The 20,162-nt window shown below is 48.8% G+C and overlaps 1 protein-coding gene across 3 annotated transcripts in view; it reads left to right on the forward strand.

The window, feature by feature from the left end:
• LOC118371767 (glucosidase 2 subunit beta-like) overlaps window positions 1-20,162 on the forward strand; it is a 317,257-nt gene that overhangs the window by 134,987 nt on the left and 162,108 nt on the right. For all 3 annotated transcript variants that reach the window (XM_052459258.1, XM_052459259.1, XM_052459260.1), the window contains one exon: window positions 18,743-18,812. In XM_052459258.1, the coding sequence (XP_052315218.1) occupies window positions 18,743-18,812 (70 nt within the window). The remainder of the gene's footprint in view (window positions 1-18,742; window positions 18,813-20,162) is intronic.

Genomic DNA, 20,162 nt, shown 5'->3' on the forward strand with positions numbered 1-20,162 from the left:
GGGAGAGTTTCGACAGCGCCCACAGATCTCACTCACTGACAACAGCTGCTTGTTTGTTTTTTTTCCCGCGGTTGGAAAATAATTAACGGACGGTGCAAGATGGTTCGGCGTTGGCGTCTCGGGTTTGTTTAGTCTCTCCCTCCCTCCCTCGATCCCCTTATTTTGATGGCTTCGCTGTTTGATTGTGATTTGGACACGGCGAGGGGAGAGGAGAGGAGGAGAGACGTCCCTGTGGGGATTGTGGATCGACATAGAAGCATGGTAAAAGCACGTGGGGCCCTCACCGCCTCCCTTGAAATGTAGAGGAAAACTCAGTAGAGAGTGACTGTGTGGGGCTGTTGTAACACCAGCGTCATGGTTGCCTTCGCAGTGTGATGTCCTGTAACATACAGCTACCATTGTTTCAGTAATGTAGCATCATGGTATTTATCTCCTGTAACATACAGCTACCATTGTTTCAGTAATGTAGCATCATGGTATTTATCTCCTGTAACATACAGCTGCCATTGCTTCAGTAATGTAGCATCATGGTATTTATGTCCTGTAACATACAGCTACCATTGTTTCAGTAATGTAGCATCATGGTATTTATCTCCTGTAACATACAGCTTCCATTGTTTCAGTAATGTAGCATCATGGTATTTATCTCCTGTAACATACAGCTACCATTGTTTCAGTAATGTAGCATCATGGTATTTATCTCCTGTAACATACAGCTACCATTGTTTCAGTAATGTAGCATCATGGTATTTATCTCCTGTAACATACAGCTACCATTGTTTCAGTAATGTAGCATCATGGTATTTATCTCCTGTAACATACAGCTACCATTGTTTCAGTAATGTAGCATCATGGTATTTATCTCCTGTAACATATAGCTGCCATTGCTTCAGTAATGTAGCATCATGGTATTTATGTCCTGTAACATACAGCTACCATTGTTTCAGTAATGTAGCATCATGGTATTTATCTCCTGTAACATACAGCTTCCATTGTTTCAGTAATGTAGCATCATGGTATTTATCTCCTGTAACATACAGCTACCATTGTTTCAGTAATGTAGCATCATGGTATTTATCTCCTGTAACATACAGCTACCATTGTTTCAGTAATGTAGCATCATGGTATTTATCTCCTGTAACATACAGCTACCATTGTTTCAGTAATGTAGCATCATGGTATTTATCTCCTGTAACATACAGCTACCATTGTTTCAGTAATGTAGCATCATGGTATGTATCTCCTGTAACATACAGCTGCCATTGTTTCAGTAATGTAGCATCATGGTATTTATCTCCTGTAACATACAGCTGCCATTGTTTCAGTAATGTAGCATCATGGTATTTATCTCCTGTAACATACAGCTGCCATTGTTTCAGTAATGTAGCATCATGGTATTTATCTCCTGTAACATACAGCTGCCATTGTTTCAGTAATGTAGCATCATGGTATTTATGTCTTGTAACATACATGTTTTGATACCCGGCTATCAGTTCACCCCTTCGGCAATCAGATTGTCTACTTAACATGCTTGTCAGAGGCTAATTGTAGTTACATAAAAGGTACAGTGTCATCACATATCTAGGTTTGCTTTCTATATAGGGCTGTGCTCAGGGGAGGAGTGGGCTATGTCTGTGTGTATCGAGAGCCCGTCGTGTGAAGTACTTGAGTCACACTTGTCAGTCTCCTTCGCTCTCCCCTGATTAGACAGATGTATTGTGGCGGCATTCGTAACCCACCTCCATCCCCCACCTCCGTACGCCACCACCATACAGAACCTCCATCCTCGAACCCCCATCCTCCATCCCCCATCACCATCCAGAACCTCCATCCAGATCCTCCATCCCCTATCACCATCCAGAACCTCCATCCCCTACCTCAATCCGGAACATCCATCCCTCACCTCCACCCAGCACCTCCATCCCCCAGCTCCATCCAGAACCTCCATCCCCTTCCTCCATCATCCACCACCATCACCCACTTCCAACCCCCAACACCATCCAGAACCTCCATCCCCCACCACCATCCAGAACCTCCATCCACCACCACCATCCAGAACCTCCATCCCCCACCACCATCCGGAACCTCAAACCCCCACCACCATCCAGAACCTCCACCCCCACCACCATTCGGAACCTCAAACCCCCACCACCATCCAGAACCTCCATCCCCCACCAACATCTAGAACCTCCATCTCCTACCTCAATCCAGAACATCCATCCCCTACCTCAATCTGGAACCTCCATCTCCCCACCTCCACCCAGCACCTCCATCCCCCAGCTCCATCCAGAACCTCCATCCCCCACCACCATCCCCCACTAACATCTAGAACCTCCATCCTCTACCTCAATCCAGAACATCCATCCCCTACCTCAATCTGGAACCTCCATCCTCCCCACCTCCACCCAGCACCTCCATCCCCCAGCTCCATCCAGAACCTCCATCCCCCACCACCATCATCCACCACCATCACCCACCTCCAACCCCCACTAACATCCAGAACCTCCATCCCCCACCACCATCCAGAACCTCCATCCCCCATCACCATCCCCCACCAACATCTAGAACCTCCAACCCCCCACCACCACCCAGAACCTCCATCCACCACCACCATCCAGAACCTCCATCCCCCACCACCATCCAGAACCTCCATCCCCCACCACCATCCGGAACCTCCAACCCCCACCACCATCCAGAACCTCCATCCCCCCACCACCATCCCCCACCAACATCTAGAACCTCCATCCCCTATCTCAATCCAGAACCTCCATCCCCCACCACCATCTAGAACTTCCAACTCCCACCACCATTCAGAACCTCCATCCACCACCACCACCCAGAACCTCCATCTCCCCACCACCACCCAAAACCTCCATCCCCCACCACCATCCAGAACCTCCATCCCCCACCACCATCCAGAACCTCCATCCCCCACCACCATCCAGAACCTCCAACCCCCACCATCCAGAACGTCCATCCCCCACCGCTATCTAGAACCTCCATCTCCCCACCACCATCCAGCATCTCCATCCCCCACCACCATCCTCCACCTCCATCCCCCACCTCCATCCATCACCTCCATCCATCACCTGCATCCAGAACATACATCCAGCACCTCAATCCCCCACCTCCATCCAGAACATACATCCAGCACCTCAATCCCGTACCTCCATCCAGAACATACATCCAGCACCTCAATCCCCCACCTCCATCCAGAACGTCCATCCCCCACCGCTATCTAGAACCATCTCCCCACCACCATCCAGCATCTCCATCCCCCACCACCATCCTCCACCTCCATCCCCCACCTCCATCCATCACCTCCATCCAGAACATACTTCCAGCACCTCCATCCCCCACCTCCATCCATCACCTCCATCCAGAACATTCTTCCAGCACCTCAATCCCCCACCTCCATCCAGAACATACATCCAGCACCTCAATCCCCCACCACCATCCAGAACGTCCATCCCCCACCGCTATCTAGAACCTCCATCTCCCCACCACCATCCAGCATCTCCATCCCCCACCACCATCCTCCACCTCCATCCCCCACCTCCATCTCCCCACCACCATCCAGCATCTCCATCCCCCACCACCATCCCCCACCTCCATCCCCCACCTCCATCCTGGTCACCTGGAATGCATTTAAATTAACAGGTGTGCCTTGCTAAAAGTTAATTTGTGGAATTTCTTCCCTTCTTAATGCGTTTGAGCCAATCAGTTGTGTTGTAACAACGTAGGGGTGGTATACAGAAGATAGCCCTATTTGGTAAAAGACCAAGTCCATATTATGGCAAGAACAGCTCAAATAGGAAAAGAGAAATGACAGTCCATCATTACGTTAAGTATGAAGGTCAGTCAATACGGAACATTACTGTATACTCTGTCCTGTGTATTATATGATTCTCTGATAAACGAGTCACAGCCTTGAATGACATCATCAGTGTAGACATGGGATAAAGTGCTTCTTATAGTACCATTATGTTTGACAGTAATCTGATCTAATACTCAGAAACACAGTTCAGATGTGGTCTCTGCCTAACCGGTGACCCCCGCACATTGACTCTGTGCCTGATTTGATATTTCATGATGTTTTCTTATCCCTGTGCAATGCCCTCTGAAAATGTAACTACTGTAATTTTGGACAACCACACTGTAACCTTCTGGTTGTGAGAGGTCAGCAGAGCTAGAGTTTAGTGGTTAGAGGATGCCTACTAGACTGCCAAGATGAGATCGCATGGTTCTGGTCTGGAAGGTGCTGTCCGTGGTCCTGGACTGGCAGGCGCTGTCCGTGGTCCTGGACCGGCAGGTGCTGGTCCTGGACTGCTAGGTGCTGCCCGTGGGCTTGGACTGGTGGGCGCTGTCCATGGTGCTAGTGTAGCTCCACTGTCCAAGGTTAGCCATGGTGTCAGCCGACTTTGTCCATGGTGCTAGTTATCATGGCTGACGTCCATGGTGCTAGTTATCATGGCTGACGTCCATGGTGCTAGTTATCATGGCTGACGTCCATGGTGCTAGTTAGCGTAGCCGACGTTGTCCATGGTGCTAGTTAGCGTAGCCGACGTTGTCCATGGTGCTAGTTAGCATAGCCAATGTTGTCCATGGTGCTAGTTAGCATAGCCAACGTTGTCCATGGTGCTAGTTAGCATAGCCGACGTTGTCCATGGTGCTAGTTAGCATAGCCAATGTTGTCCATGGTGCTAGTTATCGTAGCAGACGTTATCCATGGTGCTAGTTAGCATAGCTGACGTTGTCCATGGTGCTAGTTAGCATAGCCAACGTTGTCCATGGTGCTAGTTAGCATAGCTGACGTTGTCCATAGTGCTAGTTAGCATAGCTGACATTGTCCATGGTGCTAGTTAGCATAGCTGACATTGTCCATGGTGCTAGTTAGCATAGCTGACGTTGTCCATGGTGCTAGTTAGCATAGCTGACATTGTCCATGGTGCTAGTTAGCATAGCTGACGTTGTCCATGGTGCTAGTTAGCATAGCTGACGTTGTCCATGGTGCTAGTTAGCATAGCTGACGTTGTCCATGGTGCTAGTTAGCATAGCTGACATTGTCCATGGTGCTAGTTAGCATAGCTGACATTGTCCATGGTGCTAGTTAGCATAGCTGACATTGTCCATGGTGCTAGTTAGCATAGCTGACGTTGTCCATGGTGCTAGTTAGCATAGCCAACGTTGTCCATGGTGCTAGTTAGCATAGCCAACGTTGTCCATGGTGCTAGTTAGCATAGCCAACGTTGTCCATGGTGCTAGTTAGCATAGCCAACGTTGTCCATGGTGCTAGTTAGCATAGCTGACGTTGTCCATAGTGCTAGTTAGCATAGCTGACATTGTCCATGGTGCTAGTTAGCATAGCTGACATTGTCCATGGTGCTAGTTAGCATAGCTGACATTGTCCATGGTGCTAGTTAGCATAGCTGACATTGTCCATGGTGCTAGTTAGCATAGCTGACATTGTCCATGGTGCTAGTTAGCATAGCTGACGTTGTCCATGGTGCTAGTTAGCATAGCTGACATTGTCCATGGTGCTAGTTAGCATAGCTGACATTGTCCATGGTGCTAGTTAGCATAGCTGACATTGTCCATGGTGCTAGTTCGCATAGCTGACGTTGTCCATGGTGCTAGTTAGCATAGCTGACGTTGTCCATGGTGCTAGTTAGCATAGCTGACGTTGTCCATGGTGCTAGTGTAGTTGGTGCTTTCTATGATACTTGTTTAACCTTGTTGCTAGCTTAGCTGGTGTCGTCCATGGTCCTAGTCTACTGTTATTGCAAGAGCCATCTATTCTCAACATTAGCACCAACTGGTACTCTCCATGTTGCTGAAAATATGGGGAAATAATCTTTATTTGATTAATTTTGGTTCATTCAAAAAGTTGTGTTTAACTAAGACAGAAGACTAGTAAGAAGGAGGAACCCTGTGTCTAGCTGGTGAGGCCCTGGCTGAGATAAACTTAATTGATAATGTACTTTCATTTAATGATACAAGGAGCGTTAGACTTTAGACACCGCTAGCGTTAGGCACCGCTAACCCAATATCCAATTACATTCGGCAGTCTATTCCTATGACTACAGAAAGACAGCAATATTGTATTTAATATTGTTCAGTCGGCTCTTATGAATACAACAAGTTTATGATATTGTCTTAATATCGTTCGGTCATCTCTATCAACTTTCTCTGCAGATACTTCCTGTACATTTGATTTGCTTGTGATTTTATTACACAATGCCCATTATAGTGCTGGTTGCACTTTCACCCTTCACCATGCCCCTTAAATGAATCTCAGTGGTGAGGTGTTCAACGTCTTGTCTCTGCCCTCCACCGAAAGAGTTGGACAGGCAACAGCGAACCTGGGGGGGGAGGCAAAGAGAGCTGTGCTCTTTTAGGTTACCCACCTTGGCAGCGAGATGTTAATTAAAGGTTCTGTTCAGCACTTTCAAAATTAGCTGTGAAATGTTAAGCAGGGGGGGCTGGCCATAAACCGCCGCCGCCGTCAGCGCGATCCACGACCTCTGACCCCAGCTGAGGGTGACTCGTCCTTGAAACATAATTAAGCTCACCTGGTGCAGTAGTTCAACAGGGAGAGAGAGGGGAGGAGGGAGAGGGGAGGAGGGAGATAGGGGAGGAGGGAGATAGGGGAGGAGGGAGGGAGAGGGGAGGGGAGGGGAGGAGGGAGATAGGGGAGTGGGAATGGGGAGTTCTTTGCTACACGGCCAGACTGAGCACTACTTTTTCCATTCATATCTTCATTTCTCTCCTGTCAGACTGCCCCCCTCCCCCTATCAGAACATCTACTCTGGGTAAGAAAGGCCTGTCAGACTGCCCCCCTCCCCCTATCAGAACATCTACTCTGGGTAAGAAAGGTCTGTCAGACTGCCCCCCTCCCCCTATCAGAACATCTACTCTGGGTGAGAAAGGTCTGTCAGACTGCCCCCCTCCCCCTATCAGAACGTCTTCTCTGGGTAAAATAGGCCTGTCAGACTGCCACCCTCCCCCTATCAGAACATCTACTCTGGGTAAGAAAGGTCTGTCAGACTGCCCCCCTCCCCCTATCAGAACATCTTCTCTGGGTAAGAAAGGTCTGTCAGACTGCCCCCCTCCCCCTATCAGAACATCTTCTCTGGGTAAGAAAGGTCTGTCAGACTGCCCCCCTCCCCCTATCAGAACATCTTCTCTGGGTAAGAAAGGTCTGTCAGACTGCCCCCCTCCCCCTATCAGAACATCTTCTCTGGGTAAGAAAGGTCTGTCAGACTGCCCCCCTCCCCCTATCAGAACATATTCTCTGGGTAAGAAAGGTCTGTCAGACTGCCCCCCTCCCCCTATCAGAACATCTTCTCTGGGTAAAATAGGCCTGTCAGACTGCCACCCTCCCCCTATCCGAACATCTTCTCTGGGTAAAATAGGCCTGTCAGACTGCCCCCCTCCCCCTATCAGAACATCTTCTCTGGGTAAAATAGGCCTGTCAGACTGCCCCCCTCCCCCTATCAGAACATCTTCTCTGGGTAAAATAGGCCTGTCAGACTGCCACCCTCCCCCTATCCGAACATCTTCTCTGGGTAAAATAGGCCTGTCAGACTGCCCCCCTCCCCCTATCCGAGCTTGCGTGCACTGATAGCCGCGGGTGGAATTTATTGGATTCTTACCATGAGAGGGATACACTGAGTGGCTGGATTCTTACCATGAGAGGGATACACCGAGTGGCTGGATTCTTACCATGAGAGGGATACACCGAGTGGCTGGATTCTTACCATGAGAGGGATACACCGAGTGGCTGGATTCTTACCATGAGAGGGATACACCGAGTGGCTGGATTCTTACCATGAGAGGGATACACCGAGTGGCTGGATTCTTACCATGAGAGGGATACACCGAGTGGCTGGATTCTTACCATGACAGGGATACACCGAGTGGCTGGATTCTTACCATGAGAGGGATACACCGAGTGGCTGGATTCTTACCATGAGAGGGATACACCGAGTGGCTGGATTTTGTTGTTGTTGAGAGACTGCCAGCTTTCTTGCTTCTCCCTCTGTTCTGAAGCGTTTTGTCTGAAATAGATTTTTTTTCTCTCCACCCAGGCTGCTGAAGCGAACAGTATTCGGCATCAATCCCAGCTGATTGGAGATTAAGATATTTCTATACGTTTTTTTTTAAGGGAATGCAATTGTGGAATATCTCCAGTGTACTCTCCCAGATGTCTGGAGCCTTTGTTATCTCTACAAACAGAGTGCTTGTCTATCAGTCATTTATCTGCCTCTCCCCGTCCTCTCCCTCTCCCTCACCCCTTCCTAAAATTACTCCCACCCTCTCATTTTTTGTGTCTCGGTAGGATTATTTATGTTACTTGGATGTATGTTAACGCGATGTAAAGGTCAGTATGTTTTGTATTTTTGCTAAAGCAGACTGATTTCGCTGTTTAATTGTGATCTGTTGACGTCATCGGATCCTCGCCGTGACATCACAGGATATACATCCAAGGTTGAGTTGAGCGTACATTCCCCCCTCGACTAAATTCACAAACGTGTCAAGACTAAATATTCACGCGCTTCACATGAATGACATAGCGTGCCATTATGGCCAACCACCTATTAATGCATTAAAAATGGACAAGATGACAGCGCTACCCCCCCCAGGTGGGGAACTAAAGTCACGAAGGCGCAGAAGTAGGTCGGCTCTTCGGCGCCTGTTACGGCATACATATTCATGAACCGTACCCAGTTGTTTTGCGGAGGTGATTCACTGAGACTGTTGGTTTTGTTTATCGTGCTGATTTGGAGTGGCGTTCAGCGTCAAACGACTTCCTACTTCCTACTTCCTACTTCCTACTTCCTTCGCCAAATACATTTTCTTTTCAATAGATGTTAGTATTCAATACTCATGGTAGAATTGTTGTATTTAATGTAACGGCATTTGTTGTCAGGAATTGGCTTTTCATAATGACTAGGTGTTGTATTTGTGGGCCAGGATGTCCTTCGATGCCTGTGAATAGGGGTTTGGAGTGTGGGAGAATGAATGCAACTGAGTTAGTCACCGGGGATATTACTTGCTCTGATAGTCCAAAACATGATGCTAATTCTGTCAGCTAGCATTACTCACTCAGCTCTAATACAATCAGACACTCCAACACAGCCGTAAAGCGGGCTAGATTGACCTCTGCTCAACTCCCAACAGTCTGCGTTACCATTTATGGGGACGAGGACTGAGTGGGGAAAGAGTACTGTAGGGATTTGTGATTACACTAGTGAATTTGTATAGTTTGTATACTTGTTTGTGTTGGTTGAAGATCGAGCTGTAGACTGGTGTTTTTTTTCCCTATCTCGCAGCTCTCCTCCGGGACCTCTAACCGTTCTAAAACCTCTCCTCTGGGACCTCTAGCCGTTCTCAAACCTCTCCTCCGGTACCTCCAGCCGTTCTCAAACCTCTCCTCTGGGACCTCTAGCCGTTCTCAAACCTCTCCTCTGGGACCTCTAGCCGTTCTCAAACCTCTCCTCTGGGACCTCTAGCCGTTCTCAAACCTCTCCTCTGGGACCTCTAGCCGTTCTCAAACCTCTCCTCTGGGACCTCTAGCCGTTCTCAAACCTCTCCTCTGGGACCTCCAGCCGTTCTCAAACCTCTCCCCTGGGACCTCTAGCCGTTCTCAAACCTCTCCTCTGGGACTTCCAGCCGTTCTCAAACCTCTCCTCTGGGACCTCCAGCCGTTCTCAAACCTCTCCTCTGGGACCTCTAGCCGTTCTCAAACCTCTGCCCTGGGACCTCTAGCCGTTCTCAAATCTCTCCTCTGGGACCTCTAGCCGTTCTCAAACCTCTCCTCTGGGACCTCTAGCCGTTCTCAAACCTCTCCTCTGGGACCTCTAGCCATTCTCAAACCTCTCCTCTGGGACCTCTAGCCGTTCTCAAACCTCTCCTCCGGGACCTCTAGCCGTTCTCAAACCTCTCCTCTGGGACCTCTAGCCATTCTCAAACCTCTCCCCTGGGACCTCTAGCCGTTCTCAAAACTCTCCTCTGGGACCTCCAGCCGTTCTCAAACCTCTCCTCTGGGACCTCTAGCCGTTCTCAAACCTCTCCCCTGGGACCTCTAGCCGTTCTCAAACCTCTCCTCTGGGACCTCTAGCCGTTCTCAAACCTCTCCTCCGGGACCTCTAGCCGTTCTCAAACCTCTCCTCTGGGACCTCTAGCCGTTCTCAAACCTCTCCCCTGGGACCTCTAGCCATTCTCAAACCTCTCCTCTGGGACCTCTAGCCGTTCTCAAACCTCTCCCCTGGGACCTCTAGCCGTTCTCAAACCTCTCCTCTGGGACCTCCAGCCGTTCTCAAACCTCTCCTCTGGGACCTCTAGCCGTTCTCAAACCTCTCCTCTGGGACCTCCAGCCGTTCTCAAACCTCTCCTCTGGGACCTCTAGCCGTTCTCAAACCTCTCCTCTGGGACCTCCAGCCGTTCTCAAACCTCTCCTCTGGGACCTCTAGCCGTTCTCAAACCTCTCCTCTGGGACCTCCAGCCGTTCTCAAACCTCTCCTCTGGGACCTCTAGCCGTTCTCAAACCTCTCCTCCGGGACCTCTAGCCGTTCTCAAATCTCTCCTCCGGGACCTCTAGCCGTTCTCAAACCTCTCCTCCGGTACCTCCAGCCGTTCTCAAACCTCTCCTCTGGGACCTCTAGCCGTTCTCAAACCTCTCCTCTGGGACCTCTAGCCGTTCTCAAACCTCTCCTCTGGGACCTCTAGCCGTTCTCAAACCTCTCCCCTGGGACCTCTAGCCGTTCTCAAACCTCTCCTCTGGGACCTCTAGCCGTTCTCAAACCTCTCCCCTGGGACCTCTAGCCGTTCTCAAACCTCTCCTCTGGGACCTCCAGTCGTTCTCAAACCTCTCCTCTGGGAACTCTAGTCGTTCTCAAACCTCTCCTCTGGGACCTCCAGCCGTTCTCAAACCTCTCCTCTGGGACCTCTAGCCGTTCTCAAACCTCTCCTCTGGGACCTCCAGCCGTTCTCAAACCTCTCCTCTGGGACCTCTAGCCGTTCTCAAACCTCTCCTCTGGGACCTCCAGCCGTTCTCAAACCTCTCCTCTGGGACCTCTAGCCGTTCTCAAACCTCTCCTCTGGGACCTCTAGCCGTTCTCAAACCTCTCCTCTGGGACCTCCAGCCGTTCTCAAACCTCTCCTCTGGGACCTCCAGCCGTTCTCAAACCTCTCCTCTGGGACCTCTAGCCGTTCTCAAACCTCTCCTCTGGGACCTCCAGCCGTTCTCAAACCTCTCCTCTGGGACCTCTAGCCGTTCTCAAACCTCTCCTCTGGGACCTCTAGCCATTCTCAAACCTCTCCTCTGGGACCTCCAGCCGTTCTCAAACCTCTCCTCTGGGACCTCCAGCCGTTCTCAAACCTCTCCTCTGGGACCTCTAGCCGTTCTCAAACCTCTCCTCTGGGACCTCCAGCCGTTCTCAAACCTCTCCTCTGGGACCTCCAGCCGTTCTCAAACCTCTCCTCTGGGACCTCTAGCCGTTCTCAAACCTCTCCTCTGGGACCTCTAGCCGTTCTCAAACCTCTCCTCTGGGACCTCCAGCCTTTCTCAAACCTCTTCTCTGGGACTTCCAGTCGTTCCATGTATTTGAACTGTTCCAGAGCTATGACACCCATTTAACTTGTCAACTATTCGTCAAGCCCCTTGACTAGGTGAATCAGATGCGTGAGCTCAGGGCTACAATTACATTTTTGAAACGTTTGGGGTTCAACCGAGGAGAGGGTTGAGAAGCACTGATCAACAATAACAAAAAATATGACAAGTTTGAAAAGAAAACATGCATATTGTTCCCTTCTAACATTAGCATATGCCATTTTAAAATGTACGTATCTGCATGGACTATGTTATGGTCATTGCTCATGTTATAGCACGAATAGAAATCTCAGAGATCAATTGGTAATCTCTATTTTACCACCCCCAAAATATACCCCCTCACAGCATCTCCTTGCACCTCCACCGGATGGAAACTACAAGTGCAATGGCCGTGCTGAACTTTTGTACTGCAGGGCCAGCTCTGCCACCATAGACTCTGGGTTCGCTCCCAGGCTCTGTCGTAACCGGCCGCGACCGGGAGGTCCGTGGGGCGACGCACAATTGGCCTAGCGTCGTCCGGGTTAGGGAGGGTTTGGCCAGTAGGGATATACTTGTCTCATCGCGCACCAGCGACTCCTGTGGCGGGCCGGGCGCAGTGCGCGCTAACCAAGGTTGCCAGGTGCACGGTGTTTCCTCCGACACCGTGCACCTCTCCTAAACAGGTGTTCTACTCTGCTTGCCGGCACCTCTCCTAAACAGGTGTTCTACTCTGCTAGCCAGTACCTCTTCTAAACAGGTGTTCTACTCTGCTTGCCAGAACCTCTTCTAAACAGGTGTTCTACTCTGCTTGCCAGAACCTCTTCTAAACAGGTGTTCTACTCTGCTAGCCAGTACCTCTTCTAAACAGGTGTTCTACTCTGCTAGCCAGAACCTCTCCTAAACAGGTGTTCTACTCTGCTAGCCAGCACCTCTCCTAAACAGGTGTTCTACTCTGCTAGCCAGCACCTCTCCTAAACAGGTGTTCTACTCTGCTAGCCAGCACCTCTCCTAAACAGGTGTTCTACTCTGCTAGCCAGCACCTCTCCTAAACAGGTGTTCTACTCTGCTAGCCAGCACCTCTCCTAAACAGGTGTTCTACTCTGCTTGCCAGCACCTCTCCTAAACAGGTGTTCTACTCTGCTAGCCAGCACCTCTCCTAAACAGGTGTTCTACTCTGCTAGCCAGCACCTCTCCTAAACAGGTGTTCTACTCTGCTAGCCAGCACCTCTCCTAAACAGGTGTTCTACTCTGCTAGCCAGCACCTCTCCTAAACAGGTGTTCTACTCTGCTAGCCAGCACCTCTCCTAAACAGGTGTTCTACTCTGCTAGCCAGCACCTCTCCTAAACAGGTGTTCTACTCTGCTAGCCAGCACCTCTCCTAAACAGGTGTTCTACTCTGCTAGCCAGCACCTCTCCTAAACAGGTGTTCTACTCTGCTAGCCAGCACCTCTCCTAAACAGGTGTTCTACTCTGCTAGCCAGCACCTCTCCTAAACAGGTGTTCTACTCTGCTAGCCAGCAACTCTCCTAAACAGGTGTTCTACTCTGCTAGCCAGCACCTCTCCTAAACAGGTGTTCTACTCTGCTAGCCAGCACCTCTCCTAAACAGGTGTTCTACTCTGCTAGCCAGCACCTCTCCTAAACAGGTGTTCTACTCTGCTAGCCAGCACCTCTCCTAAACAGGTGTTCTACTCTGCTAGCCAGCACCTCTCCTAAACAGGTGTTCTACTCTGCTAGCCAGCACCTCTCCTAAACAGGTGTTCTACTCTGCTTTCCGGCACCTCTCTTAAACAGGTGTTCTACTCTGCTAGCCGGCACCTCTCCTAAACAGGTGTTCTACTCTGCTTGCCGGCACCTCTCCTAAACAGGTGTTCTACTCTGCTTGCCGGCACCTCTCCTAAACAGGTGTTCTACTCTGCTTGCCAGCACCTCTCCTAAACAGGTGTTCTACTCTGCTTGCCAGAACCTCTCCGAAACATGTGTTCTACTCTGCTTGCCGGCACCTCTCCTAAACAGGTGTTCTACTCTGCTAGCCAGCAACTCTCCTAAACAGGTGTTCTACTCTGCTAGCCAGCACCTCTCCTAAACAGGTGTTCTACTCTGCTTTCCGGCACCTCTCTTAAACAGGTGTTCTACTCTGCTAGCCAGTACCTCTTCTAAACAGGTGTTCTACTCTGCTTGCCAGAACCTCTTCTAAACAGGTGTTCTACTCTGCTAGCCAGTACCTCTTCTAAACAGGTGTTCTACTCTGCTAGCCAGAACCTCTTCTAAACAGGTGTTCTACTCTGCTTGCCAGAACCTCTTCTAAACAGGTGTTCTACTCTGCTAGCCAGTACCTCTTCTAAACAGGTGTTCTACTCTGCTTGCCAGAACCTCTCCTAAACAGGTGTTCTACTCTGCTTGCCGGCACCTCTCCTAAACAGGTGTTCTACTCTGCTAGCCAGCACCTCTCCTAAACAGGTGTTCTACTCTGCTAGCCAGCACCTCTCCTAAACAGGTGTTCTACTCTGCTAGCCAGCACCTCTCCTAAACAGGTGTTCTACTCTGCTTGCCGGCACCTCTCCTAAACAGGTGTTCTACTCTTCTAGCCAGCACCTCTCCTAAACAGGTGTTCTACTCTGCTAGCCAGCACCTCTCCTAAACAGGTGTTCTACTCTGCTAGCCAGCACCTCTCCTAAACAGGTGTTCTACTCTGCTAGCCAGCACCTCTCCTAAACAGGTGTTCTACTCTGCTTGCCGGCACCTCTCCTAAACAGGTGTTTGTTTCTTTTACCTCCAGGTTGACCTTTTCATGGCGAACATGTCACTGTTGTGTCGTTGTAGTGCTTTCACACAGTTCTGTTTGATACAAACAGGTGTTTACTAAACAGTTGGTTATTATTGCTGGCGTAGTTCCTGTTGTCAGTCAACAAAAGAGGGCCTTGTTCACTAAGGCAACCTGTCATAAACATCTCATTGGGAGAGGTCTAACTGTATACTGCAGTCTCCCTTCGCCTCAAGGTGTGCAAGAGATAGAGAGAGAGATGGACAGAGAGAGAGAGATAGAGAGAGAGATGGACAGAGAGAGAGAGAGAGAGAGAGAGAGAGAGAGAGAGAGAGAGAGAGAGAGAGAGAGAGAGATGTACAGAGAGAGAGAGATAGATGGACAGCGAGGGATGGATAGAGGGAGAGACAGAGAGAGAGATGGACAGAGAGAGAGAGAGAGAGAGAAATGGACAGCGAGGATGGATAGAGGGAGAGACAGAGAGAGATGGACAGAGAGAGGGAGAGAAATGGACAGCGAGGGATGGATAGAGGGAGAGACAGAGAGAGAGATGGACAGAGAGAGAGGGATGATAGAGGGAGAGAGAGATGGATAGAGAGGGATGGATAGAGGGAGAGAGAGGAGGACAGAGAGAGAGATTGAGAGCGAGGGATGGATAGAATGAGGAGAGCGGCAGAGAGATACATAGAGGGAGGGGTGGATACAGGGAGCGATATATAGAGAGAGAGAGATGAAGAGGGACATATAGAGGGGTGGAAAGTGATGAGAGGCCGAGAGAAATCGAGAGAGGGTGCATGGAGAGAGAGAGAGATGGACAGAGAGAGAGAGAGAGAGAGAGAGAGAGAGAGAGAGAGAGAGAGAGAGAGAGAGAGAGATGGACAGAGAGAGAGAAGTTGTGAGCATCATGCCAGCCCATATTAAGCAGCCTCTAGTGACAGCACTGCGTCAGCAGCAATAACTCTTACGTGTAGGTGGTATAGACGTTGTGCCTGTTGCTTACGTTACAGTGGGATCATGGGTCACAGTCTCATCCCTTTGTTTCTACATTGTGCCTGACCGATGCACACTGCAGTCTCGGCTGGCTGAGGGTAGGTGGAGGAGTGGGGTGTATCTATCTTTATGGGCGACCAGCTGAGACCACATGTGATGAACATGCTAATTGGTATGCCGGCCGGGGCTCTGACAGCCTCCCACTCAGCCACACACGCATGTGCTCCCGTTGCCACGGCGCTTGGGCCCCGCTGATAAAGGGGAACCACGGCACTAAGATCCCTCCCCCTGACAGTCTTTACTCTGCCTCCACCCCAATGGACATGTCTTTTTTTGTTTAATCTCTGCTACGGTTATGATGTATATAGTGATATGTCTATTTTTTTATTGTTTATTATTACTATTTGCATTATTTTATTTAACTTAGCCCTGCATGTTGGAGCTCAAAGCATAAGAATTTCACTGTACCCAAAATTCACATTTGCAACCCTGTACATGTGACTGTTAAACACTCTGAATCTTACCGCTAGTGCCCTCCTCTCTTCAGAAACACAGTAAATCCCCTGGACTAGTAAAACAATGAAACTAGAGTTCACTAAGCTACTCCACTTCGAGTTTCTACTTTCTTTCTCTCCCTCTTTTTCTTTATTTTTTTCCCCATACATTTCTTGTTTCTCATCCCCCCCCACCCGTTCAGCTTTGTGTCTCTGAATGGTTATCACCCCCCCCCCACCTGTTCAGCTTTGTGTTCCTGATTGGTTATCATTATTCTACATTGTGCGAGTGATTATGAGAACTAACAGTGCACTGAGACAGCTAACGATGCATTGAGACAGCTAACAGTGCATTTAGACAGCTAACAGTGCATTTAGACAGCTAACAGTGCATTTAGACAGCTAACGATGCATTTAGACAGCTAACAGTGCATTTAGACAGCTAACAGTGCATTGAGACAGCTAACAGTGCATTTAGACAGCTAACAGTGCATTTAGACAGCTAACAGTGCATTTAGACAGCTAACAGTGCATTGATACAGCTAACAGTGCATTTAGACAGCTAACAGTGCATTGATACAGCTAACAGTGCATTGAGACAGCTAACAGTGCATTGAGACAGCTAACAGTGCATTGAGATAGCTAACAGTGCATTTAGACAGCTAACAGTGCATTGAGACAGCTAACAGTGCATTGAGACAGCTAACAGTGCATTGAGACAGCTAACAGTGCATTTAGACAGCTAACAGTGCATTTAGACAGCTAACAGTGCATTGAGACAGCTAACAGTGCATTGAGACAGCTAACAGCGCATTGAGACAGCTAACAGCGCATTGAGACAGCTAACAGTGCATTGTGACAGCTAACAGTGCAGTGAGACAGCTAACAGTGCATTTAGACAGCTAACAGTGCATTGATACAGCTAACAGTGCATTGAGACAGCTAACGTTGCATTGTGACAGCTAATATTGCAGTGTGACAGCTAACAGTGCATTGAGACAGCTAACAGGGCATTGAGAAAGTAAACAGTGCATTGAGACAGCTAACAGTGCTTTTAGACAGCTAACATTGCAGTGTGACAGCTAACAGTGCATTGAGACAGCTAACAGCGCATTGAGACAGCTAGCAGTGCATTATTAGCTGTCTCAATACACTGTTAGCTGTCACAATGCGCTGTTAACTGTCACAATCGCTCGTACAATGTAGAATTATCAATAATGTCATGTCATCCTGACATCACACTATCGGAGTACTAGCATGTACAGTAAAAATGAAGCAGTGAATGCTTTGGCTCAAACCTTTCCCATGACCGTCTAGTCTCATCTCATCTTTCTGTTAGCACACTATTGTCACTATGAAGTGACTCATTAAGACCGCAGGCTCCTCTGCTGCCGCCACACCTGGAAATAGCATGTGTGTTTGTTTACGACTCAGCTTCTCCTCTCCCAGACCCAGACACAACACCACTGGCAGACATCAACAGCCACTGTTTGGCAACACACAGGATGTTTAGACACCACACTATGCATCACTGATAGCAAGCCTTAGCGGTTAGAGTGTTGGGCCAGTAACCGAAAGGTTGCTGGTTCGATACCCAAACCTACATGTTGGTAGAGTCACTTTAATAACTCTACCTACCTGTACATATTACCTCGACTAACCGGTGTCCCCGCACATTGACTCTGTACCTGTACCCCCTGTATATAGCCTCCACATTGACTCTGTACCTGTACCCCCTGTATATAGCCTCCACATTGACTCTGTACCTGTACCCCATGTATATAGCCTCCACATTGACTCTGTACCGGTACCCCCTGTATATAGTCTCCACATTGACTCTGTACCGGTACCCCCTGTATATAGCCTCCACATTGACTCTGTACCGGTACCCCCTGTATATAGTTTCCACATTGACTCTGTACCGGTACCCCCTGTATATAGCCCCCACATTGACTCTGTACCGGTACCCCCTGTATATAGTCTCCACATTGACTCTGTACCTGTACCCCCTGTATATAGCCTCCACACCTCCACATTGACTCTGTACCGGTACCCCCTGTATATAGCCTCCACATTGACTCTGTACTGGTGCCCCCTGTATATAGCCTCCACATTGACTCTGTACCGGTACCCCCTGTATATAGCCTCCACATTGACTCTGTACCGGTACCCCCTGTATATAGTCTCCACATTGACTCTGTACTGGTGCCCCCTGTATATATCCCCCACATTGACTCTGTACCGGTACCCCCTGTATATAGACTCTACTACACCTGTTGTATTCAGCATTTCACTGTAAGGTCTACTACACCTGTTGTATTCAGCATTTCACTGTAAGGTCTACTACACCTGTTGTATTCAGCATTTCACTGTGAGGTCTACTACACCTGTTGTATTCAGCATTTCACTGTGAGGTCAACTACACCTGTTGTATTCAGTATTTCACTGTAAGGTCGACTACACCTGTTGTATTCAGCATTTCACTGTAAGGTCGACTACACCTGTTGTATTCAGCATTTCACTGTAAGGTCTACTACACCTGTTGTATTCAGCATTTCACTGTAAGGTCGACTACACCTGTTGTATTCAGCATTTCACTGTAAGGTCTACTACACTTGTTGTATTCAGCATTTCACTGTGAGGTCTACTACACCTGTTGTATTCAGCATTTCACTGTAAGGTCTACTACACCTGTTGTATTCGGTGCATGTGACAAATAACATTTGATTTGATTGACAGATTTTTAATCTTATCAAATGTGCCGTTGAGAAAGTCATTTAACCCTATTTTTCTCCAGGGGGTGCCGTGCTACTATGGCTGACCCTGTAGGTGACAATAAATCCTGTATGTTTAAAAAAATTTTTTTAATTTTTAGGAATGTCTTTCTTTCTTTTTTTCCTAGCTGCTGAAAAGGCTGCTGCTGATCTAAAGAGAGTTGAAGACGCGTACGAAACGGTGTACATGGAAATCAGGTAAGAGAAGACATCTTGGATACTCTTCTTGGCCCAATTGCCCTTAGAAAGAACTGAACGCTGTGAGGCTTTGCTTTGCACCTCTCCCTGATGACGGGTACACAGTAATGAGTTTGCACTGTCAGGGATCCTAGGTGAATTTTAATGATGATAAAACAAATGCTCCTGGTTGCCTGCCGTGCGCTAGTCGAGAGAGAGGCTATTCTAATTCATTTCTCTTCCGCAACATGGTATTTGTCAGAGCATGAATAATCCAAAACTTTTGACAGAATTCACTGTCTCAAGACAGGTGTAAAACAAAATAGCTGACAATTATGCCATGTTTTAATTGTGTAACTCTGTGGGAAAGAAAAAAAAAAGTGAAATGCTGTCACAAATTCAGAATAGCCAAAGATTTGAACATAAATATTCATGTAGAGGGTTGTAAAGGTTGTAGTTGACCATTTTTGCTGTTACTTTTCCTTCATTTTCTTCAAGCAGACATCGGATTTGACCATTTCCCCAGGAACGAATGACTTTACACGAGAGATACAGTAAACAGAGGACATGTCATGCATACCATTGAGCACAAAACACACACTTGCTAACATGCAATAATACCACATAGGAATAAATGTTCCAGCGTGATCACACAGTGGTGAAAAAGCCACTGCAGGATTTCCTATTACAGCCAGTCGTTCCCGAGATGTTTGCACAGAGCTCTTAGCCAGACATACAGACAGGCGGGCGGACGGCCATACAGACGGACATACAGACAGTCAGATATACAGACAGTCAGATATACAGACAGGCAGGCAGGCAGGCAGGCAGGCAGGCAGGCAGGCAGGCAGGCAGGCAGACAGACAGACAGACAGACAGACAGACAGACAGACAGGCAGGCAGGCAGGCAGGCAGGCAGGCAGGCAGGCAGACAGACAGACAGACAGACAGACAGACAGACAGACAGACAGACATCCAGCCAGCCAGACGGCCATACAGACAGTCAGATATACAGACAGACGGCCATACAGACAGTCAGATATACAGACAGACAGACAGACAGACAGACAGACATATATACAGACAGACAGACAGACAGACAGACAGACAGACAGACAGACAGACATATATACAGACAGACAGACATCCATACAGCCAGCCAGCCAGTCAGATATACAGACAGGTAGACAGACAGGTAGACAGAGAGACATACATCCATACAGCCAGCCAGACAGTCAGATATACAGACAGACATCCAGCCAGCCAGCCAGCCAGCCAGCCAGCCAGCCAGCCAGACGGCCATTCAGACAGTCAGATATACAGACATACAGCCATACAGACAGTCAGATATACAGACAGGTAGGCAGACAG

Source organism: Oncorhynchus keta, chromosome 13 (assembly GCF_023373465.1).
Source record: "Oncorhynchus keta strain PuntledgeMale-10-30-2019 chromosome 13, Oket_V2, whole genome shotgun sequence".
NCBI classification, from domain to species: domain Eukaryota; kingdom Metazoa; phylum Chordata; class Actinopteri; order Salmoniformes; family Salmonidae; genus Oncorhynchus; species Oncorhynchus keta.